Source organism: Cervus canadensis, chromosome 18 (assembly GCF_019320065.1).
Source record: "Cervus canadensis isolate Bull #8, Minnesota chromosome 18, ASM1932006v1, whole genome shotgun sequence".
Classification (NCBI taxonomy): Eukaryota; Metazoa; Chordata; class Mammalia; order Artiodactyla; family Cervidae; genus Cervus; species Cervus canadensis.
This window is the reverse complement of record NC_057403.1, coordinates 49,414,591-49,440,761: the sequence shown is the minus strand read 5'-3', so window position 1 is coordinate 49,440,761 and position 26,171 is coordinate 49,414,591. Positions and strand designations below refer to the sequence as shown.

Below are 26,171 nucleotides of genomic sequence, written 5' to 3'. Positions count from 1 at the left end.
GAGGGACACTTTCCAACTCATTTTAAGAGGCCAGTATTACCCTAAAACAGAAATCAAAGACACCACAAGGAAAGAAAATCACAAATCAAAATCTTTTCTGAATATAGACACAAAACTACTCAACAAAAACACTAGCAAATCAAACCCAATAACATACAAAAATTATTACATACCATGACCAAATGGGACTTACCCTACAAATCTAAGAATGGCTTAACATCCCTAAATCAGTTATTGCAACTCCCCATATCACCTGAACAAAGGATAAAAAACTACATGACAATCTCAGTAGACACAGAAAATACTTGACAAAATTCAACATCCTTTCATCATGGTAAAAAGCACTCAGCAAACTAGGGATAGACAGGAACTTCCTCAACCTCATAAAAAGGCATCTATGAAAAATCCCATCACTAGTGTCATACTCAGTGGTAAAAGAATGCTTTGCCCCAAAGATCAGGAATCAAGACAATGATGTCTGCTCTTGCCACTTCTATTCAACTTTATACTGGAAGTTCTAGTCACAGAAATAAGGCAAGAAAAGGAAACAAAAGGCATCCAGAATGAAAGGTAGAAGCTACAGTAATTAAAACAATGTGGTACTGCCATAAAGATAAGAGATCAGTGGACTAGACAAGAGTCCAGAAATAAACCCTTATATTACAGTCAACTAATTTTTGACAAGGGGGCCAAAACAATTCAGTAGGGAAAGAATAGTTTTGTCCCCCACACAAAGTACTAGGAAAGGGAATATACAAAAGCAAAAGAATGAAATTGGACCTCTTTACACAAACTACAAAAATAAAGGCAAATTAGATTAAAAAGTTAAAAGTAAGAGCTAAAAGTAGAAAATGGTTAGAAAAAAAATATGAGTAAATCTTTGTGACTTTGTATTAGATAAAATTACATCAAAACATATGTAACAAAGGAAAAATGAGATAAACTGGACTTTGTCAAAATTGTAAGCTGTTGTGTCTCAAAGAATACCATCAAGAAAGTAAAAAGACAGCCCAAAGAATGGGAGAAAACATCTGAAAACCACATAACTTGTAAGTGACCTGTATTTTGAACATACAAAGAACCCTTACAACTTAACAATAAAAAGACAAATAACCTAATTTTAAAATGGCTACAGTATCTGAATAGACATCTCTCCAAAGAAGATTTACAAGTAAACATACGAAAAGATGCTCTGAAGATATTAGTCACTGGGGAAATGCTTATCAACACCACAATGAGGTAATACCTCATACCCATTAGGACAACTAACACCAAAAAAAGAGACAAGAATAAGGGTTGGGGAGGACCCAGAGAAATTAGAACCCTTATACACTGCTGGTTGCAAGCCAAAATGGTATACCTACTTTGCAAAATAGTTTAGGAGTGCTCCAAATGTTAAAAATAGAGTTACTATATGACTCAGTAATTCTACCCCTAGGAATCAGGGTAGGAAATGAAAGGGAGATGAAAACATATGTCAAACAATAACTCATTCATGAAATTTTATAGCAGCATTATTCACAATAGCCAAAAGTATAAACAACCCAAATGACCATCAGTTGATGAATGGATACATCAAAAGCGGTCTACCCATACATTGGAATGTTATTCTGCCATAAAAGAACAAATTGTGGGAATTCCCTGGTGGTCCAGTAGTTAGGACTTTGCACTTCCACTTCAGGGGGCACGGGTTTCATCCCTGGTCTGGGAACTAAGATCCTGCATCACATGGCACGGGCAAAAAGAGGTGGGGAAGGGGGTGGAGAAAAAGTGTTACTACATGGATGAAACTTGAAAACAGGATAAATGAAAAAAGTTTGCAGTAAAGGCCATACATTACATGATTTGTTGTTCATTCACTCAGTCATGTATGACTCTTTGTGACCCCATGGATTGCAGCACACCAGGCTCTCGTGGAGCTGGTTCAAACTCATGTCCGTTTAGTTAGTGATGCCGTTGAACCTTCTCATCTTCTGTCGTCCTCTTCTCTTCCTGCCTTCAGTCTTTCCCAGCATAAGGGTCTTTTCTAATGAGTTGGCTCTTTGCATCAGGTGGCAAAAGTACTGGAGCTTCAATTCAGTTTCAGTATCAGTCCTTCCAATTAATATTCAGGACTAATTTCCTTGACGATTGACTAGTTTCATCCCCTTGCAGTCCAAGGGACTCTCAGGAGTCTTCTCCAACACCACAGTTCAAAAGCATCAATTCTTCGGCACTCAGCCTTTGTTATGCTTCAACCCTCACATCCATACATGACTACTGGAAAAACCATAGCTTTGACTATATGGACCTTTGCTGGCAGAGTAATGTCTCTGATTTTTAACATGCTGTCTAGGTTGGTCATAGCTTTTCTTCCAAGGAGCAAGCGTCTTTTAATTTCATGGCTGCAGTCACCATCTACAGTGATTTTGGAGACCAAGAAAATAGTCACTGTTTCCATTGTTTCCCCATCTATTTGCCATGAAGTGATGGGACCGGATGCACGATCTTTGTTTTTTGAATGTTGAGTTTTAAGCCATTTTTTCACTCTCCTCTTTCACTTTCATCAGGAGGTTCTTTAGATCCTTTGTGCTTTCTGCCATAAGGGTGATGTTATTTGCATATCTGAGGTTATTGACATTTCGCCTGGCAATCTTGATTCCAGCTTGTACTTCATCCAGCTCAGCATTTCATATGATGTGCTCTGCATATAAATTAAATAATCATGGTGACAATGTAGAACCTTGACGTACTCCTTTCCTAATTTGGGACCAGTCCGTTGTTCCATGTCTGGTTCTAACTGTTGCTCCTTGACCTGCATACAGGTTTCTCAGGATGCAGGTAAGGTGGTCTGGTATTCCCATCTCTTATAGAATTTTCCACAGTCTGTTGTGAGCCACACAAAGGCTTTAGCATACACAATGAAGCAGTAGTAAATGTTTTTCTGGAATTCCCTTGCTTTTTCTATGATCCAGCGGATGTTGGCAATTTGATCTCTGGTTCCTCCGCCTTTTCTAAAACCAGTTTGAACATCTGGAAGTGCTCGGTTCACTTACTGTTGAAGCCTGGCTTAGAGAATTTTGAGCATTACTTTGCTAACATGTGAGATGAGTGCAGTTGTTTGAACATTCTTTGGCATTGTCTTTCTTCAGGATTGGAATGAAAACTGACCTTTACCAGTCCTGTTGCTGAGTTTTCTAAATTTGCTGGCATACTGAGTGCACAGCATCATCTTTTAGGATTTGAAATAGCTCAGCTGGAATTCCATCACATCCACTAGCTTTGTTCGTAGTGATGCTTCCTAAGGCCCACTTGACTTCGCACTCCAAGACGTCTGGCTCTAGGTGAGTGATCACATCATTGTGGTTATGTGGGTCATGAAGATCTTTTTTGTATAGTTCTTCTGTGTGTTCTTACCAGCTCTTCTTAATCTCTTCTACTTCTGTTAGGTTCATACTGCTTCTGTCCTTTATTGTGCCCTCTTTGCATGAAATGTTCCCTTGGTATCTCTAATTTTTCTGAAGAGATCTCTACTCTTTCCCATTCTATTGTTTTCCTCTATTGCTTTGCACTGTTCACTCAGGAAGGCTTTCTTACCTCTCCTTGCTATTTTTTGGAACCCTGCATTTAGATGGGTATATCTTTCCTTTTCTCCTTTGCCTTTCGCTTCTCTTCTTTTCTCATCTATGTGTAAGGCCTCCTCAGACAACCATTTTGCCTTTTTGCATTTCTTTTTCTTGGGGATGGTTTTGATCCAACACCTCCTATACAATGTTAGGAACCTCCATCCATAGTTCTTCAGGCACTCTATAAGGTCTAATCCCTTGAATCTATTTGTCACTTCCACTGTATAACTTACGGGACTTGATTTGGGTCATACCTGAATGGCCTAGTGGTTTTCCCTACTTTCTTCAGTTTCAGTCTGAATTTTGCAATAAGGAGTTCATGATCTGAGCCACAGCCAGCTCCCAGTCTTGTTTTTGCTGACTGTATAGAGCTTCTCCACCTTTGGCTGCAAAGAATATAATCACTCTGATTTCACTATTGACCATGTAGTGATGTCCATGTGTAGAATAGTCTCTTGTGTTGTTGAAAGAGGGTGTTTGCTATGACCAGTGTGGTCTCTTGGCAAAACTCTGTTAGCTTTTGCTCTGCTTCATTTTGTACTTCAAGACCAAACTTGTCTGTTATTCCAGGTATCTCTTGACTGCCTACTTCTGCAATCCAGTCCCTTATGATGAAAAGGACATCTTTTTTTTTGGTGTTAATTCTCCAAGTCTTATAGGTCCTTCATAGAATTGTTTAACTTCAGCTTCTTCAGCATTAGTGGTTGGGGCATAGACTTGGATTACTGTGATACTGAATGGTTTGCCTTGGAAATTAACAGAGATTATTCTGTCATTTTTGAGATTGCACCCAAGTACTGCATTTTGGACTCTTCTGTTGACTATGAGGGCTACTCCATTTCTTTCAAGGGATTATTGCCCACAGTAGTAGATATAATTGTCCTCTTAATTAAATTCACCCATTCTGGTCCAATTTAGTTCACTGATTCCTAAAATGTCAATGTTCACTCCTGCCATCTCCTGTTTGACCAGTTCCAATTTACCTTGATTCACGGACCTAACGTTCCAGGTTCGTATGCAGTATTATTCTTTATGGCATCAGACTTTACTTCCCTAGTAGCTCAGCTGGTAAAGAATATGCCTGCCATGCAGGAGACCCCAGTTTGATTCCTGGGTCGGGAAGATCTGCTGGAGAAGGAATAGGCTACCCACTCCAGTATTCTTGGGCTTCCCTGGTGGCTCAGTTGGTAAAGAATCTGGCTGCAATGTGGGAGATCTGGGTTCTATTCCAGGTTGGGAAGATACCCTGGAGAAGGGAATGACTAGCCACTCCAGTATTCTGGCCTGGAGAATTCCAAGGACTATAGAGTCCATAGGGTCGCAAAGAGATGGACATGACTGAGCAACTTTCACTTCACTTCACATGGCATTAGACTGTACTTTCACAACCAGACACATCCACAACTGTGCACTCTTTGCACTTTGGCTCAGCCTCTTCATTCCTTCTGGAGTTATTTCTTCCCTCTTCTCCAGTAGCATATTGGCCACCTACTGACCTGGAGAGTTCATCTTTCAGTGTCATATCTCTTTGCCTTTTCATACTGTTCATTGGGTTCTCAAGGCAAGAATGCTGAAGTGGTCTGCCATTCCCTTCTCCATTGGATGACATTTTGTCAGAACTCTTTACCATGACTTATCCAACTTGGGTGGCCCAACACTGCATGGCTCATAGTTTCAATCAATTAGACAAGGCTGTGATCCATGTGATCAGTTTGGTTAGTTTATTATATGACTTATCATATGATTTGAGGTATATCTAAAATGCCCAGAATAGGCAAATCTATAAAGTAGACTAATGATTGTCTAATGCTGGTGGAAGGTTGAAACGATTAAAGGTATGTGGGGAGTGATTGATAAAGGGTATAGGTTTTTTAGTGAGGGGTGATGAAAATATTCTAAAATTGATTGTAGTTATGGTTGCACCCCATCTCTTTCCCCAGCTGGCTCTGATGGTAAAGAACCTGCCTGCCAATGCAGGAGACAGAAGAGACTTGGGTTCAATCCCTGGGTTGGGAAGATCCCTTGGAGGAGGAAATGGCAACCCACTCCAGTACCTTTGCCTGGGGAATCCCAGGAACAGAGGAGCCTGAAATTGAAAGTGAAAGTCGTTCAGTCCTGTCTGACTGTTTTTGACAGACTATATGGTCCATGGAATTCTCCAGGTCAGAATACTGAAGTCAGTGGCCTTTCCCTTTCAGGGTATCTTCCCAACCCAGGGATAAAAACCAGGTCTCCCACACTGCAGGTGTATTCTTTACCAGCTGAGCCACAAGAGAAGCCCAAAAATACTGGAGTGGGTAGCCTTTCCCTTCTCCAGCAGAGAGCGGGCTACAATCCATGGGGTTGCAAACAGTCGAGCAGACTGCAGCAACTTAGCATGCACGGTTGCACAACCCTGTGGATATGCTAAACACAACTGAAATGTAAACTTTAAATAGGCGAAGTGTTTGTAATTTTAACTCAGTAAAGTTGTTCTAAAAATCATGCATTTGCAGTCTCAGGAAGAAAACTAGATCTTTGAGGGAAGACAATGTTTCCTAACACTAAATTCTAAAAGATGTTTCTGAGATGGAGCATGTTTTAGGGGGCACTGACCAGCAGGAGGGCAATTCTTCAACAGCTGTTACTCTATAAATATGGAAGCCCTTCTCATGTTTCAGTTCCTTGTGGTAACTCTGGATAAAATACAAAGATACACCAAGGAAGACAATTTAGTGTGTTTGGGAGGGGTGGGTGGGAAGGAGGCACTGAGTCAGTGTTCTCTGCCGTTTTCTGCTATAATGTACCTCAGAGAGACGCACTGACACCTGAGGCTCTCTGCAGCATGGATTCTCTGAGGGCCTGGGGAGGTGACTATGCTGGGAAGGAGTAGTGTAGGGGGGAGGATCCTCAAATTTAATTCTGAACAACCTCTTCGGTGTGCAAGTTGGCAATATTTATGCAAATTTAAAGCAAGCATACTCTCTGACCCAGCAATTAGCATATCTTAAAGTTTCTGTTATGATCAGACATGTGAAAGTTAACTGAATAAAAAAAAAAAAAAAAAAGAATCCAACTTCTCCTAAAATGAGTCAGTAGAGGTGTTTATTTTTACTGCAATTAAGCTATGAAAATGTGCTCACTTCATTTTGATCTTCAGCTCTATGTTGATTATATAAAAACAAGTTGTCACGTGGTAACCTGGATGGCAGGGGGGTTTGGGGGAGAAGGGACACCTGTATATGTACGGCTAAGTCCCTTTGCTGCTCTCCTGAAACTATCACGGCATTGGTAATCAGCTATACCCCAATACAAAGTAAAAAGATAAAATAAAATAAAAACAGGGCTGCGTTTTATACATATTTATCCCAGCATAATATTTACTTGAAAAAATTACAGCCCATCTATCATAGCTTTTTAGGTACTGCTTTTAGGCAGTGAATAGTTCTGAAAAACAGAAGGGAGTCAACCCCAGAAATGATAGTAAATTCTTTGCAGCTTTGGGACTGCTTCTTAGTATATTTCTATCCTGGGGTAATTTCAGGGCACATGTACAATGTTATCTAATAGACAAAAAACAAAGGTGCCTTTAGAAACTCTTGGAAGATGTTTTCCATAGTGATAAAAATGAAAATAGAATAATAAGAAAAGGAGGAGAAACCGAAGCCACAGAAGCCGCCACAGCCACTGCTGCCTCTGCAACGGCACCCACAGCATCATGATGTGCTTCCTCCATTCCTGCACTGTTTAAGCATTTCACATACATTAATCCTCAACATGCCCTTATCTTACAGGTGGCAACACGGAGGCATTGAGTGGTTAAGCAACTGGCACACGGCTAGAAAATGACAGAATTTAGATTCAAACATAATAGTCTCTTCAGAGTCTCCTGACCACTTATTAATCTTGCCTTTTAAGAACACTGATATTCTATACGATGGAAAAGATAACCAAGAGGTGGAAACAATTTCGGCCTTGATATGTCATCCTTTTCCTACCCCAATCAGGAAGTGTATTATAGGATATTCTCTCTCTCTGAAAAAAAAACATACTTTTGCAATTTAAACCAAGTCAACATGGGCTTGATTATGGCAAATATCGGCATGTAATTTCAATTTATTAATATTAGTTTAGTTTATGATGCAGGGTTGATTAATACAGTGATATTCTAAATAGTAGCATATTATTTCCTCTTCTTATTTGTCTGATCACTGAGATGTGAAAAAATTTTCATTACCAACAAGCATTTTACATAATTAATGTTTCACTGTCATTCTATAGAAATGAATTGTATCTTTATTACTTTGTTATTTATAAATGATGACAGATAAATTAAGAAGTCTTATATCCTTGGAAAGCATAAGTGCTACTTTATCAATAGTGATATGAATCAAATAGACAAACAAACCTTGAAAAGCTTATTTCTTTGCATATCCTTCTCATTTTTCTTTTTGTACTATACCTGTATATTTAGCTTCATGTACCAATTTATACCACCTGTTCATGTGTAACCCACAGGCTGTATGATTCTTATTCATGTCTACACCACACTACCTAGCATAGCACTGGCATCTGGTAGGCACTCAAGAGACTTATTAAACAAAATAATAAATTGGTGGGTTAACAAATCTGGATACATTAATTGCCATAATCATTAATTTCCACAAGGTAAAAGTGATAAATACTTTAAAAGATCAAGTTAAAAGTCATTCCTCCCCACCCTACTGCATTGATTTTTATCATTCAGGAGGCAAAAACAGAGCTCCTCATTGCTCCAACTATGGCACTGGTTTTCTGCTAAGATCCCTGAAAGAACTCACACCTGCCCAACTACAGAACATTTAAAAAAAAAAAGAAGGATAAAAGAGCAATGCCTTTTACATTTCACAATACAGTACCAAATCTCACAGAATCAAGTATTTCTATTAATATAAATAGGGACAGCTGTTTTTAAACCTTTAGAAGACAGATTAGGTTCATTAATATCTGCATTTTTATACACAGAAAAGGTTTATGAAATATATCCTTGGTTTATCTCAATAATTGTTGAGGGTAAAAAGAAAAAAATCCTTAGCTGCAGTGATACATATTAGCAATTCATATATTAAGAAATGAGCTATGAAAAAAAACAAAATATAGATCCTCAATCTTATACATTATACCAAAAAATCCCCAATTTATATAATGTTCTTAACTCAATTAACAGGGATCTAATATATAAAGATTTTAAATTTACTTCATCAAAAAACAGCACAAGCCCATTATACAGAGTGAAGTAAGCCAGAAAGATAAAGAACATTACAGCATACTAACACATATATATGGAATTTAGAAAGGTGATAATGATAACCCTATATGCAAAACAGAAAAAGAGACACAGAAATACAGAACAGACTTTTGAACTTGTGGGAGAATGTGAGGGTGGGATATTTCAAAAGAACAGCATGTATACTATCTATGGTGAAACAGATCACCAGCCCAGGTGGGATGCATGAGACAAGTGCTCGGGCCTGGTGCACTGGGAAGACCCAGAGGAATCGGGTGGAGAGGGAGGTGGGAGGGGGGATCGGGATTGGGAATACATGTAAATCCATGGCTGATTCATATCAATGTATGACAAACCCACTGGAAAAAAAAAATAATAATAATAAAAAAAATTAAAAAAAAAAAAAAACAACAAACAGCACAAGTTGGGGACTTCCCTGATGGTCCAGTGGCTAAGACTCCAAGCTCCCAATGCAGGGGGCCTGGATTTGCTCTCTGGCCATGGACAGAGGAGCCTGGCGGGCTACAGTCCATGGGGTTGCAAAGAGTTGGACACAACGGAGAGACTAAGCACAGCACAGGGAACTAGATGTCAAACACTGCAACTGAGACCCAGTGCAGCCAACTCAACAAATAAACAGATAAATAAATACGTCTTAAAGCAACAACAGCAGCACAGGCAAAGTTTAAGGGCAAACTAGGAAAATACTGAGAGGTTAAGTACACCTAATATATAAAACATTCACACAGACTGATGATAAAAACTATAAAACCAAAGTTAAGTGAGCAAAGTAAATAACTAGGTAACTCAGAGGACCCAGAAATGACTGAGAAATGTTTTTAACCACCAGCATGCAAATAAAAACAGGACACAAATCAGCACCTTAACATGCTAGTAAAAGTTTTACTTTTAATGAGCACACTTAATGCCACAGAGGTTATATGTGACGCATCACCGCGGAGACTTCTCCATAGATCAACAGTTTGTCGGTCATGGGCTGCATAACCTTGGGAGAGTTGCTAAATTCTCCTGAGCTGCAGTTGCAGCATATAATACCCATCTCATCGAGAAGACAGGAGGATTACTTAGGATAATACTTGTAAAGGGAAGAGCACAGACTATGACAGATTTTAAGGCAGGTATTATTTCAGGGCAACAGTCTGACAATATATACATAGAGTCTTCTCAGGCTTGAGGCATCACTGGCATCATGTTCAATTTTACTAATATATTCAGGGGTAGGATCAAAAACTTGTATACGATTTTTCTAACTCTAGTAGCAATTCAAGCAAAAATTTTAGTTTTAAGAAAGTCGTGGAAGAAAAATCTTTCAAAGTGCAACTTTTAAAGCAAAACTCTATTACGTGTACTTTCAAGATGTTAGTGATGCCTACTGCACAGAAATCCTATGTTAGGTCACTAGTGAAATCACATGCATACCATAAAAAAGACAACAAAAGTGCTAAGAAATTGATGTCTTTCTGCTTGAAGTTTCCTGGAGGGTGATAGCTGGAAAAGCTCTTAGCAACCACAGTGTAGAAATAAACCTGTATATTTTTTTATCTCTTTAACTTTATCACTAACAAAACTGTGGGTTACACTGAGCAAGGTGTCAACTGTATTTGAATTTCAACAGACCAATGAAAATCAAGACCTCAGTTTCTTATGTCCACACACACACTAGGGGGCACTTGATCACTGACTTGAAACAGATTTCCAGGGTCAATCAGTGGTTTTACATTTGAGGTCAATTGGTCAAGAAATATCATGAATAAAATCAAATACAAATGGACTTGTCTTAGTTACAGACATTGGGATTAGACTAAGCAGCGTATCAGAATATCTAACCTGCCCTCACAGAGGCAAATATTTCCTAGGTTGACACATTTGATTCTTGTTGTAAAGCTACTGTGTATCAATCACAATGACTAGCAGGGAGAAGACCTCTATAAATATCAGCTGGTTCACTGAGTAGATGAATGGTTAAGAAGCATCTCGGGATACATTTTCTTCTTGTGATGTTCTGTGACTATCAGAGTACCTATAAAGAGAGCCCATATGCATCCTTAATTGCCTGTTTAACAATAACTATGAAACATATTTTCACAAGTACTATTTTTCAAATGGTGGCTGAAAGGAGGAAGGAGGGTAGAAAGAAGGGCAGGAAGTAGAAGAATCATTTAAGTATGTATTTGTCCCACAGTAAATGCCTCAGTATATTTTCTCATCAATCCTTAAGACAAAATAAAGAAACTGATGATCAAGAAGATAAGAAAATTCAAGACACTTAAGCAGTAAGTGGTAGAACTTCTTTCCAAATCTTAAACTGTCTAGTTTCTAAGTTCATGGCCCCAAAACTCTTGATCTTGATCTTTCCACTACAGTCCAAGAAAAACATAAAGAAAAGGAAATAAGGAAGTGAAACTAAGGGAAGGAAGAAGTGGATGAAAAACATAGTAATGTCAGAGAAATAATCAGTATCACATGGTTAAAAGTTTGGTGGGCATTACAAATCACTTAAAGTATAGTTTCTACTGGAAAATAAATTGAGTTCCAAAAAATGACTTACTAAAGAACTTTAGGAACCCAAGAATTAAAGTTTGGGAACTTCATATGCACATAACATCTTATATATTTTAAAATACTACTTTGTCTATTTCATCATTTTAAAAGTCTCTTGTTAACACTTCCAGGAAATTAAATTAACATCCATCCTCAAAAGAAAAGAATCCTTTGTGAAATTCAAAAAAATTTTCACTCAGCTGAACATTTTAGGACTTTGCATGCATTGCAGAAAAAGCAATATTAATTAAAAAGCTCAGTAATTCAAGTATAATCAAAGAACATGCCTGTTTTTAACTCTTGATTTGTATTAATGTTTTCAAAGCATCTATCCTAAAAAATTCTTCTGTTCACCTATCTTAATTTATAAAGTATGTAAAAGCTCTAATCTTTATGATTTGGGATCTTACAGTAGTACCTAAATGAGGTCATCACTATGAATGTCAGATGTAAAGGGTAAAAATAGTTGCATATATAGTAGTCCCCTAATCTACAGTTTCACTTTCTGCAGTTTCAGTTACCTGTGGTCAATCACAGTCCAAAAATAATAAATGCAAAATTCCAGAAATAAACAATTCATAGGGCTTCCCCTCCCAGGTGACACTAGTGGTAAAGAACCCGTCTGCCAATGCAGGAGAGTTAAGAGATGCAGGTCCCATCTCTAGGTCGGGAAGATCATGGTGGAGGGCATGGCAACCCACTCCCCGGAGAATCCCATGGACAGAGGAGCCTGGTGGACTATGGTCCAAAGGGTCGCACACAGTAGCTGGACACAGCTGAAACAACTTAGTATCCATGTGCACAAAATGTTTAAATCCTGTGCCTATGTCCTGAATAGCATGATAAAATCTAGGGCAGTCCTTCTCCTACCTGGTAACCCCAGTCATCCCAAGATCTCTAATTATGGACGTGGTCTGCTCCTGACATTGGACCATCAACATTGTCAAGGCTCCATGATCCAGGATTCCCGGAAGCAGATGATCCTACTTCTGACATCTCCTCAATAGGTCAAGAGAAAACTAATGCTATGTCACAAGGCCTACATCATTCACCTCACCTCATTTCATCATGTAGGCACTTTATCATCTCACATTATCACAATAAGAGGTGTTAGTACAATACAATAAGGTTTTTTTCTTTGAGGGAGACCACATTCCACAACTTTTATTGCAGTATACTATTAAAAATTATTAAATTATAAAATTATTCTTTTTTATCATTAGCTATTGTTGCTAACCTCTTACTATGCTTAATTTATAAATTATACTTTATCATAGCTATGTATGCATAAGAAAAAACATAGTACATATAAGATTTGGTATTCTCCATGGTTTCAGGCATCCACAGGGGGGTGGGTCATAGAATGTATACTTGTGGATAAGGGGAGGGGGGCTATTATTTATTAAAAACACAAGCTCAAGTCTGGAGGTCAGGCTTTTTTCCAAAGCTAAACAACTGATATGCTAGTTTCTCTTTAAAAAAAATATTGAATAAGAAAATATATTAAAGTTAAATAATGGTTTTGGGAGTTTTAAAGTTATCATTAACTGTATGTTATCTTACATTACTCTAGTTTGACCTCAGAAAGATTTCAATCTAAAGATCACGATTTTCAAATGACTTTTATGTGATAAATATTAAGGTTATTTATGCAAAAAACTCAAAAAATTACATGGCTTTCTACAGACTCACATGAACATTTTATAAACTTTCAAATGCAAACAAAAATTAAAGGTATAACTAATGATCATTTTATTCTAAGATAAGTCAAATGTTATATCTGAAATAACATTTTATTTGGTTTAAAATAACATGTTTGTGGTTTATTTACCTATTTCACAGCAAACTGATTTTCTAGAAGTCTAAATTTTCTAATGATAAAAAAATTACTGTAATAATTAACTATTTTCTAAGAACACAGTGGGTAGTTCAGGTCTTGGGCCAAGAAATAGCGTACTGAGTCTTTCTGCTCTAACAGTGAAATAAAAGTCACATAGCTTTGTTGTATATTATTCATTAGGGTATGTGTGTGTTAGTTGCTTAGTCGTGTCCAACTCTCTGCAACCCCATAGACTGTAGCCCACCAGGCCCCTCCATCCATGGGATTCTCTGGGCAAGAACACTGGAGTGGGTTGCCATTTCCCTCTCCAAAAGGAACCATAGAAAGAAAGAAAGTGAAGTCGCCCAGTTGTGTCCGACTCTTTGCGACCCCATGGACTGTGGCCTACCAGGCTCCTCCATCCATGGAATTTTCCAGGCAAGAGTACTAGCGTGGGTTGCCATTTCCTTCTCCATCATTAAGGTATACATAGAGCAAAACATTAAATTTCACCTGAATTAGTGAAAGCCATATATTATAGAATATTTTTAGAGGTTTATGTTGTATTATTTCCATATAATTCCAATTAACTGCCCACAAAATATTGTTAAGCAGATATCCAACTGAGGGTCCTTTAATGAATAAATAAGACTTTGTTCGTCGATGTGGTGGCTGGAATCTTAACATCCATAGAAACTGGATGGTTCTTAGCGAGGGCGCAGGGAGGAGCAAGAATACAACAGTCAAGAGCAACTAAATGATTCAGTCTTCCGAGATCTTATTCATTTTAACCAGCGAGTTGTTAACCAGATGACACACAGCTAGGTCAAAGTGCTAATTAATATGCAGCATCTCTCTTTTTTTTTTTTAGCAGGAGATAAGAATATGGATTTGTAGCTTGCAACATGCCTTTTGCAGGTTCTCTACTGCCTTTTTAGAAGTACAGCAGGAAAAAGAGAAATTGACTATTTCTTTAAAGCTTTTCTTATTCAAAATGGTCATGAAACAGAGATGAAGGCATGATCTGGACTATTTCTGTTCACTCTGATCTTAACAGAAGAAAATGCTATCTCCATTCAAAACCTGTCTACATTTAATACATTTATCTTGGAGTAACGAAAGTTCAATTTTTTTACTGATTGATATTTTCAATCCTCTTTATTTTTAAAGCTCAATCTGCTTATGTAGAGTATGGTCAATTCTGTATTCCCAATTAATTAGCCTTCTTACTTTTATCCTGAGACTTCGCTCAAATAGCAATCTTTCTAGCTGTATCAATCCCAGGCTGGATATATAGCAAAAAGCAGGATGAAGGCAGTTTAGATCTCAAATTATAGCCCAGGTACCAGTTTTCAGTCTCATACTCACAGGAAAATTTCATCATGCTCACCTGTAATTTCCAAGCATAGTATACAGAAACTTACGATTCTGATGTTAAAATTCTTGTCTTAGGTTTACTATTCCTCTTCCAAAATATGTTTTATTTAGCTTAGGCTTCTTTGTATTCATGATAATAAGATGGAAATAAAATTCTAATTAGAGATAACCTTAGCAACTTGACTTGATTCTAAGAAAACTACTTCATGTATACATTTTTTCTTTCAGAAACTCAAAGCAAAATCTGTATAAATAATATCAATTCCTTATCAAAGAACTGTTCCTTTAGAGAAGAACATTTTTCAATAGGCTCTTAAATTAGCATTAAGTAAATATGGAGACCCAGAAAATACAGTTAGGAAATGTGCAAACTGAAAACAGCAATAACGTAATTTTCTCTTCTTTGGTTAGCTTCTGTTTGCTCCTATATACCATTGTTTGCATGCACGCTCAGTCACTAAGTCATGTCCGACTCTGTAACCACCAGGCTCCCCTGTCTGTGCGATTTCCAAGGCAAGAAAACAGGACTGAGTTGCCATTTCCTTCTTCAATGTATCATTTGTGTAAATCTTAAATCGGAAATCTGGACTTGGAAATATTTTCCCCTACTGCAATGTAAAAAAAGAAACCAAGGTGATTACTCTTATAGCACCAAGAAGTTCAGGTTTTAGGCAGTAATGCCAAGAACAATAAAGACAGTAACCGTAGTTCACACAGTAAGCATTTCTTTTAGTGCAGGTACAGTATTTACAATCAGCCTGCTTCATAGACTGTTTGTCATAAAAAAATTCTGACTAATACGATAACCTTTTTAATGGAAATACTAATAATGTTAAAAATTTTATCAAGGAATGGCACAGGAAGATGTATAAAGCTTTTTTGTGTTCATTAAATTAACCTTCATTTAAATGTGTCCGAAGACACTAGGCTGAAGTTTTAGGATAAGCTGAAAAATAATTCTTCAAAAGATTATGAATAATGGCCCCATTATTCCTCCCTCTTACTGAGTCAACTGCCAACACGTATTTATTGGAAAGAAGAGAACTCTGATACACCTGATTTCTTTTGCAAAGTGGATGACGATAGCTATGATAAAGCTATGACAACGCATGGTTGTTATACTAAGTTAGAATTGTATTACATTTATAAAAGAGACTAAAAGTTTCCATAGCCTTCTGTTAGGAACCTATACACTAAGCTGGATGCAGCCCCTAAATGATCATAGTGGTACCCACACACCTATTTGATTTTCTTCCCAGAAACTGTCCATCATCATTTGGTACAATAGACATATTAATATATTTTTAGATGATAAGAAACTCCAAGATGAAAACTCCCAAACTCATTCTATAAGGCCACCATCACCCTGATACCAAAACCAGACAAAGATATCACAAAAAAAGAAAATTACATGCCAATATCACTGATGAACATACATACAAAAATCCTCAACAAAGTTCTAGCAAACAGAATCCAACAACACATTAAAAGAATCATACGCCATGATCAATGGGGTTGACTCCAGGGATGCAAGGATTCTTCAATATATGCAAAGCAATCAATGTGATATACTACATTAATAAATTAAAAGATAAAAACTACATGATCATCTCAATAGATGCAGAGAAATCTTTCAACAAAATTGAAGACCCATATACAATAAAAACTCTCCAGAAAATTGGCATAGAAGGAACCTGCTGCTGCTGCTAAGTTGCTTCAGTCGTGTCCAATTCTCTGCGACCCCATAGACGGCAGCCCACCAGGCACCCTCGTCCCTGGGATTCTCCAGGCAAGAACACTGGAGTGGGTTGCCATTTCCTTCTCCAATGCATGAAAGTGAAAAGTGAAAGTGAAGTCGCTCAGTCGTGTCCGACTCTTAGCAACCCCATGGACTGCAGCCTACCAGGCTCCTCCGTCCATGAGATTTTCCAGGCAAGAGTACTGGAGTGGGGTGCCATTGCCTTCTCCGGGAAGAAACCTATCTCAACTTAATAAAGGCTATATACAACAAACCCACAGCAAACATTATTCTCCCTGGTGAAAAAGTGATAGTGTTAATCTCTAAGATCAGGAACAAGACAAGGGTGCCCACTCTCACCATTATTATTCAATATAGTTTCAGAAGTCCTAGCCAAGGCACTGAGCAAAGAAAAGGATGAAAAGAACCCAGACTGGAAAAGAAGTAAAACTCACTGTTCGCTGATGACAAACATCTATACACAGATTTTAATATATTTTTTATATGTGTATAGATGTTTTCTAACCCTAAAAAATGTCACCAAAAAACTATTAGAGCTAATCAATGAATTTAGTAAAGCTTCAGGATATACAAATAATACACAGAAATCCCTTGCATTTCTATACACTAACAATGAAAAGTCAGAAAGAGAAATTCAGGAAATAATCCCATTCTCCACTGCAACAAATACCTACAATAAACCTACCAGAGGAGACAAAAAAGCTGCATATAGGAAACTATAAGACAAGGATGAAAGAAATCAAGGACAACACAAATAGATGGAGAGATATACCATATTCTTGAAATGGAAGAATCAATATTGCCAAAATGACTATGCTGCTCAAAGCAATCTACAAATTCAATGCAATCCCTATCAAACTACCAATGGTATTTTTCATGGAACTAGAACAAAAATTTCACAATTTGTATGAAAACACAAAAGACTGTGAATAGCCAAAGCAATCCTGAAAGAGAAAAAGGGAGCTGGAAAAATCAACTTTTCTGACTTCAAGCTATACTACAAAGCTATAATCATCAAGACAGTATGATACTGGCACCAATACAGAAATACAGACCAATGGGACAAGATAGAAATCCTAGAGAGAAACTGATGCACCTATGACTATTTATTTTTGACAAATGAGTCAAGAATATACAATGGAGAAAAGACAGCCTCTTGAGTAAGTGGTGCTGGAAGAACTGGACAGCTACATGTAAAAGAATGAAATTAGAACACTTCCTAACACCACACACAAAAATAAACTCAAAATAGATTAAAGATTTAAATGCAAGGCCAGAAATTATATAGCTCTTCCTTGATAGCTCAGTTGGTAAAGAATCCACCTGCAATGCAGGAGACCCCAGTTCAATTTCTGGGTCAGAAAGATCTGCTGGAGAAGGGATAGGCTATCCACTCCAGTATTCTTGGGTTTCCCTTGTGATTCAGCTGGTAAAGAATCTGCCTGCAATGCAGAAGACCTGGGTTCAATCCCTGGGTTGGGAAGATATCCTGGAGAAGGGAAAGGCTTCCAACTCCAGTATTCTGGCCTGGAGAATTCCATGAACTGTATAGTTCACGGAGTTGCAAACAGTTGGAGGTGACTGAGTGACTTTCACTTTTATTTTTAAAGGAATATATAGGCAGGAAGATTCCCTCTGATCCACCTCCCAGATTAATGGAAATAAAAACAAAAATAAACAAATGGGACTTAATTAAACTTAAAAGCTTTTGCACAGCAAAGGAAACTATACACAAGATGAAAAGACAACCCTCAGAATTCGAGCAAATAATTGCAAATGAAGCAAGTGACAAAGGATTAATCCCAAAAATATATAAGCACCTCATATAGCTGAATATCAGAAAAACAAATAATTCAATCAAAAATGTGCAGAAGACATAAACAGACATTTCTCCAAAGAAGACATACAGATGGTCAATAAACACATGAAAAGATGCTCAACATCACCCATTATTAGAGAAATGCAAATCAAAATTACAATGAGGTATCACCTCATACCAGTCAGAATAGCCATCATAAAAAAAAAAAAAAAAAAAACCCACAGAGAATAAATGCTGTAGAGGATGTGGAGAAAAGGGAACTTCCTGCACTGTTGGTGGGAATGTAAACTGACATAGTCATTATGGAAAGCAGTAGGAAAATTCCTTAAAAAACTAGGAGTAAATCTACCATATAACCCAGCAATCCCAGTACTGGGCATACACACTGAGAAAACCACAATTCTAAAAGACCCATGTTCTCCACTCTTTGCTGTGGCAATATTTACACTAGCCAAGATATGGAAGCAACCTAGATGTCCATCGACAGATGAATGAATAAAGAAGATGTGGTACATATACACAATGGAATATTATTCAGCCATTAAAAAGAATGAATTTTGAGTCAGTTGTAGTGAGATGGATGAACCTAGAGCCTCTGATACAGAGTAAAGTCAGAAAGAGAGAAACAAGTATATTAATGTGTATATATGAAATCTAGAAAAATGGTACTGATGAACCTAGTGGAGAACAGACTTGTGGACACAGCAGAGGAAGGTGAGAGTGGGACGAACTAAGAAAGTAGCATTGACACAGAAACACTATCATGAGTAAAACAGTGGGAAGCTGTTTTACATATGTTTTACAGCCATATGTAACACAGGGAGCCCAGCTTGGTCCTCTGTGATGACCTAAAGGGGTGAGATGGGGGAGTGGAGGGAGGCTCAAGAGAGAGGGGTGTGTGTGTGCTAAGTTTCTTTACTTGTGTCTGACTCTGTGTGACCCCATGGAATGTAAACGGCCAGGCTCCTCTGTCCACGGAATTCTCCAGGCAAGAGTACTGGAGTGAGCTGCCACACCCTCCTGCAGGGGATCTTCCCCCCAACAGGGGTCCAATCTGCATGTTGTGTCTCCTGCACTGGCGGGCAGGTTCTTTACCACTAGCGCCATATGTAATTAAGACCCATTTGTGTTGTACAGCAGAAACCAACACAACACTGTAAAGCAATTTTCCACCAATTAAAAAAAACAAAAACCAAAAAACTCCCTCAAGGCCTCTTGACAGCATGAAATACCACCCAAATCCAAAACAAACGCCAACAAAGACATACTTATTTCTAAAAACTTGACAATAAGGAAAAAAGAAAAATTCCCAGTCTTCTTCACTTACCCAGGAGTTTTGCAATGATATAAAGGGCTTGTCCCCAAAGAAACAGTTTTCCATCACGGCCACAGTTGCTAGGGAATCGCTTCTGACTACCAGGGTTTCTTTTTTCATGTTCTACAAAATCAGCTGGCACATAATAGTACTTTGGTATGACAGGATAACCTATGGAATTTAAAAATAAGTATTTAAAATATAACCAATCAGTGTCCTCCCTGAATTTTCCCTTCAAAGACAGAAAGGTTGTCCAATAGGATATAGGAAAATTTGACTCTTTTCAGAAATCCCCAGTCAATAATGTGGGAAAAGTTTCTTTACTTTAAAACTAATTTGACAACATATAAGTTAGCCATAATCTCTTGTACATAATCTCATGTACATAATCTCTTCTAACAACATTTAACACCTTAAAGTGAATTGATAAATATAAAGTATGCAAATGTTTAGAGCTACAGAAGAAGCTATTTGTAATAGGATTAGTCTGTGGAAGCTTTACAAATGAGATACTATATAATCTTAAGTGAAGAATTGTAACCCTGAGCAATTGCTGAAAGCAAAGAAATCCCCATTTTAAACATTAAGCCCATTATCTACCATTCAATATCATTGAAGAGAAAAAAAAAAAGTCCATCTTCCTCCCATGACCAACCCATTTAAAAATATTTCTTGGTAGAAACTAAAAATTATTTAAGACTAGAATCTCTGTGGATGATATCAATGGGGGGAAAACCAACTTTCTAATAGTGCTACAGAAGACTTCTGTATCATCAGCCCACAGTGAACTTAATTTTTCTAATAATACTGCACAGATTTCTGTAAAATTTGCTTCTTTATTCATGCACCAATCAACAGTGATACCTCTGTCTAAAACCAGTAAAAAGGTCTAAGAAACACAGAGAATAGTTTCAACATCACTCTTTCAATAGGATGAAGCCTAAGTGTGATACACAAACTATTACCTCAATGCATCAATGATTTTTCACTGAATACTAAAAGACCTGATTCAGGGATTTTAAACATATTCATTACAACATTCATTACATTATGTCTCACACTGGACTAGTGGTTATTTGGGGCATAAGGACAAAAATGACTTGTTTTAAATATTAACATTTATTTGAAATTCAATGTTTTCCATAATCATTTTGCTACTTTAACATTATAAATATCTTAAAGGGTGAGCACATAATATAATGACTCTAAGATATTTGTGGAAAACCCTGAAGAATATCATAAACTTCATGTAGGACAGGAATGGGGCCTACTGCCGTGATTGCCAGTTTGTGCATGTCTGTAAGTCCATCCGTTTTTTTAATCAACACACCATAATTTTTAACTTCCAGATGTTGTTATTTTACCAATCCATCCAAACACCTAAGATATCTGGAACTTCTCCTTTGGAATTTTTTTGGGAATTATTTTTTGAGTCATATAGAAAAATCACTTATGTTTCCTTTATGGTCCCTGCTGGTGCTTAACTGAAACCAATATATTACTCATAAGCCTGGACCTTCTGACCAGTTCTAAGATAGTAAATCCATCCTCAAAGGATGACATTTTAGAACTATGGCAGACATTTATTTCAAAATAACATGAAAAGCCCTGAAAACATCTCCAAAGAGGAGGCCAAAATATTCTTGGTGGTGGTAGGACCGTTAGGCTAGAGCCTCCCTACGTGGCCCTCTAAAGGGGGCAGCATTCATGAACAAAGCATTTCTGGTGACATGGATAAAAATTAGTCATTTTTTATTATCATCATATTACATACAGTGAAGGAGTTTCACAGTAGGTAACAGATGAAGAACCCCTGCACACCTGGCAAACTATTGGGTAGCAACTATAGCCATGACCTCTTAAAATTCATTTCCATCTCCATCTTTTGTCTAATGAGCTCCTTTTATAAAAAACAGTTTTATTATAACAAGTTAAGAGATTACTCTTTCTAATCCATTTGCAGCCCCATTCATTTTTTCAATTGAATATAAACTGTTCTGTTTAAAAGGCAATCATTTATACACTTCAAAGGAACATTAAGGAAACACTGGTAGAAAGAATGTCTCGAAAAAGCATCCCAACTATACCTTCTGTGGTGTGATGAAGTACTGGAGTCAGAAGATCCTGATACTCTTTTACTTGCTTGGGATTGCCTCTAAAAACGCCTAAAACGTAAAATACAAAATCAATAGCATTTGAGCTCAATAAGCATCATAGAAATTTTGCCTTAGAAAAATTACTCCAATTGTAATTATTTTGGTAATTTTGTATGTAAATAATAAAATGGAAAAGGTAAAGCAAATAAACATATATGATAGTTTTCTGGGACACTGATTTTAGAAGATCATGTTAGCATTTAGAACTAAAATCTGAATTTTAATCAAAATTTCTCTGTTCTTAAGTGTAAATATTATAGACAGACATTCACAATGTCATAAACTGCAGTATTCATAGTTCCTATGTATAAAGATTATTTGTAAATATGAAAATATATTTGTATCATTTTTTAAATCCTTCAAAGTATTTTTTAAATTCCTTAAGTGATTTAACATTAACTCAGAAAGCAGAAGGGTAAGTGAAAGTGAAAGTGTTAGTCACTCAGTTGTATCTGTACTCTCCAGGCTTCTCTATTCATGGGATTTTCCAGGCAAGAATATTGGAGTAGATTGCCATTTTGTTCTCCAGGGGATCTTCCCAACCCACGGATCGAACCCAGGTTTCCTGCATTGCAGGCAGAGTCTTTATCATCTGAGCCACTAGGGAAGCCCTAAATGATTTAACATTAACTCAGAAAGTAGAAGAATAGCATATAAAAATGTAAAGTAGTTAACATCACTAATTGTAGTCTATTTTGCTAGCTGAAAGGAGTCATACTTTATTTCTGCTCTTCTTTAAACTACTTACATCCTACAGTTTAAATTTCAGCAGAAAAACTCACCATCAATCATCATGTAAAGGAAAAATATGGGAAATTCACATTCAATGCCATCAAACAGCTAAAACAGAAAATAAAACATTAAAAATTTCATGAACAATTATATTAGAACAATGATATTAATTAGAACACTTACATCATAGGAAAGTTTCTTGTAATAAAAAAACTGGACTGATTCTATAAGGATTTTCTTTTTAAAAAAATTTTTATCAGAATTCTTATTATTCAAAAGCTCAATCATTTATTAACCCATCACACAGTAGTCATTCATTCAATAAATATTTACTTAGTAATGCCAGGCATCACTAGACAGAGGGCTATGGAGATAAAAAAGATAGAAAATCTGCCCTAGTGGAGAAATAGTCATATAAATAAAACAACTGCAGCACATTGCAAAATGTCTATATATGGTATATATCAAGAACCAAGAGCATGAAGCATCTGAGCCTGCCCAGGGGGTCAGGAAAGGGTTTATAGGAAAGGAAATGCTCCGGTTAATGCTTGATGAGTCTCTCTGGGGAGATGAGCTATGGGAACTCCACAGAGAAAAAAGAGCAATACAAACCAGAGATGCATTAATGATGATGTCTGTTAAAGAAACCAACAGCAATCCTGTTTTCCTGGAACAAGCAAAGAAGCATTGAAAGCTGAAGTCCAACTAGGACTAGCTCGACTAGTCCCCAACTAGAACACAGCATGCTCTTTAGAAGGGACAACGAGAGAGGCACCAGGAGGCAGGTAGGGAGGGGTTTGGAGTTTTCTTTTTTAATGACTTTCAACCTACCCCATTACAGCATAGTCTTCAGAAATGTGAATGGATGCTTACTTTTCTGGGAGGTTTTATAATCTTCTGGGAAGCTTAAAAACAGCTAGAATAAATGCAGATGTATAGTATGTATGCATGCTTAGCCACGTCAGTCATGTCTGACTCTTTGCTACCCCATGGACTGTAGCCCGACAGGTTCCCTTGTCCCGGGATTTCCCAAACAAGAATGCTGGAGTGGGTTGCTATTTCCTTCTCCAGGGGATCTTCCCAACCCAGGGATCAAACCTGTGTCTCCTGTGTCTCCTGCATTGCAGGCGGACTCTTTATCATTGGGGAAGCCCCACTTTGGTGTGGGTGGAGGAAAAGGAAAGTGATTTACTCTGAGATATTTGAGGCTTGAGGCTACACTCATGCAATAGAATCTCCTGTCTTGAAATATCTTCATTCTTCGAGAACTTTTCCATGTTCTCAATGGAAAATGATGGACGAGGGGTCAGAGGCCATTCTGACAAGTATTTACGAAATGGACTCCCCAAAGGGTCTTTTACTGAAGTAGCTGACAATGACTGCTGCGTATTTATTTGAAATATAAAATCTTTAAAACTAAATGTTTAGAGGAGTATATTTTAGAGGGAAGTGCACAAGTGAAATAAAAAAGAGCATTTGCTTAACAGATTGAAAATTAGATCACAAATAGATATTTTCTATTATCTTAGACAAATGGGATAGTAGGCATGCAAAATATTGAAAGTGCAAAAGAAAAATTACTCACTTAATGAATCAACATGACCCAATATGAGCAAATGGGCCTTCACATTAATGTTTATCAAGAGTTTACTATGTGCCAAGCACAGTTCTAAATACTTTTATATACATTAATTGATTTAATTCTTATAAAACCTCAATAATAGTAGGTACTAACATTATTTTTACCAATGAATAATATTATATACAGAGAGGTTAATTTACTTGCCCAAGGTGAGACAGCTAATGAGTGGCAGAGCCATAATTCAAAGACAAGAAGTCTGTCTTCTGAATCCGTGTTTTTTGATCATTCTGTTATGCTATCTGATATGGAATATTTTTGATACCTTAATTTCAGCTGGTTTGTAGTAGCGTCTATTGGGATCTTCCAATGATGTTCTATATCCATCTCTCAAGAAACGCTTAAATCCATATTTTCCTTTTAATTTTCTAATCACTTTATCAAGCGTCTGGCTAAAGAGAACTTCATCATCCAAGGCAAATGCAGGATAACTGATGCAGGGGAGCAGGGCAGCATCTGTGTTCTAGGGGCAAGAAGAAAAAGAAGGGAATGTAAGTGCCTATAGAGATATGATCAGCACAGCCCAAGGAGACTCACAGAGATGTAAAGCCGCTAAGGTTATCTAACGGACAGTGAGACTGCTGTGCTTCAAGGGACAGACAGGTGTTTATATGGCATGGTTTAGTGAACCTTACAGAGGAGATAAAACTTTATTCAGTTACAAAGAGTATTTTCAAGGTTCAACACTGGACTCAAATTTTAGTACATTACATCATTGTGTACAAATTTTCACCAATAATTAATCACTACAACTAGTTTGTCATAACAATTTGTTAGTAATAGTGAAAACCAGAAAACAATCTAAATGTCCAACAATTGGCTTAGTAAAGTAGCAGCCAATAAAATTTATATTACAGAAATGTTTACTGACACAGAAACTTGTCCGTTCAAAGAAACAGGTTATCAAGCATTATGAACAATATTCTTCCAGTTTTGTAAAATAAAAGTATTATATGTGTATATAAAAATACATACAAAAAAAAAATACATACAAACCCAAATGTATCACCCTAAGATTATAATTGAATAGTGGAAAATGAGTGGATATATTCTTATTATTTGCTTGTTTGTAAACTCTATTTGTCTTCTACCATAATCTTGTATTACTTCTATAAAACAGTTATCTTAAAATAACTAAATTACTCCATTTCGGGTGTTTTCAAGAATAGAGCCATGAATTATCCCTACAAAAATTGGCAATCAGGTACTATATAGGCATATAAGAGTTTATCAGACAAAGAAAAAGGTGAGTAGAATGAGAGAAAAGAAATAAGGAAAGCAATCCTATTCAAAAGAAATTTAACTTATGAAAAATATCTTTCTACATTTCTAATATATAATATTCCATGACCAAAAAAAAAAATTCATTTCGGTATAATGTTACTACTTCCTCAAAAAGAAAAAAATATATATGTAGTTCTCTACGGCCCTACAAAAACTGAAAGGACAAAGCCGTTTTCTCCACGCTCTGCTCACTTTCTGAACGTGATCTCCACAGGCCAGAGGAGGGAGTGGCAACACTGTCTTTTCTCTCCTCTTCTACCAACTTCTAACACTTTGGAGCACTTTCTTGGATAAAGGAAAAATCTACACAACAATCATAAACAACAGTTCACATTAATTTATTATAAAAATATCTCACATGAGATCTTGATTCTCTGGGTAACAATGAGCACAAAGTTTGCCGGTTGCGATTATGGGCATCGAGATCCACAAATATAACTGACCAAGAACAGCCCTGGAATGAGAGAGAAAAAATTTTCCTATATTAACATAAAAGAACTTGTAGAAAACTGGGCAATCTGACCAGACTAAATTTCACATTTATAAATCAATGTTACCTTAATTTACAAAAATAATATAATTAAAAAAACAAAGACAAGTAAAGAAAAGTTTACAAAAATATTAACATTGGTTGCATTTGAGAGTGGCATTACAGAAGATTTTAACTTTTTACATACCTTCAAGTATTTCTCAGATTTCTTGCAATAATAAACTACTTTTATAATTATAAAAAATAAATGTTATTTTTATATTTTCCCCATCCTGTCAGTTATCTTATAAACCAAAATGTATTTATCACAAGATAACTAATAAAGGATATTTATTTTAATAAAAATAAAAAATAATTTAGCTAACACTT

The 26,171-nt window shown here is 36.8% G+C and overlaps 1 protein-coding gene across 4 annotated transcripts in view; it reads right to left on the bottom strand.

Moving 5' to 3' along the window:
• The window catches only part of PHKB (phosphorylase kinase regulatory subunit beta), a 221,781-nt gene that overhangs the window by 89,047 nt on the left and 106,563 nt on the right, over nt 1-26,171 (bottom strand). For all 4 annotated transcript variants that reach the window (XM_043437856.1, XM_043437857.1, XM_043437858.1 and 1 more), the window contains 5 exons: nt 25,671-25,766; nt 24,294-24,491; nt 22,440-22,497; nt 21,589-21,666; nt 19,514-19,672 (listed from right to left, as the gene is read on the bottom strand). In XM_043437856.1, the coding sequence (XP_043293791.1) occupies nt 19,514-19,672; nt 21,589-21,666; nt 22,440-22,497; nt 24,294-24,491; nt 25,671-25,766 (589 nt within the window). The remainder of the gene's footprint in view (nt 1-19,513; nt 19,673-21,588; nt 21,667-22,439; nt 22,498-24,293; nt 24,492-25,670; nt 25,767-26,171) is intronic.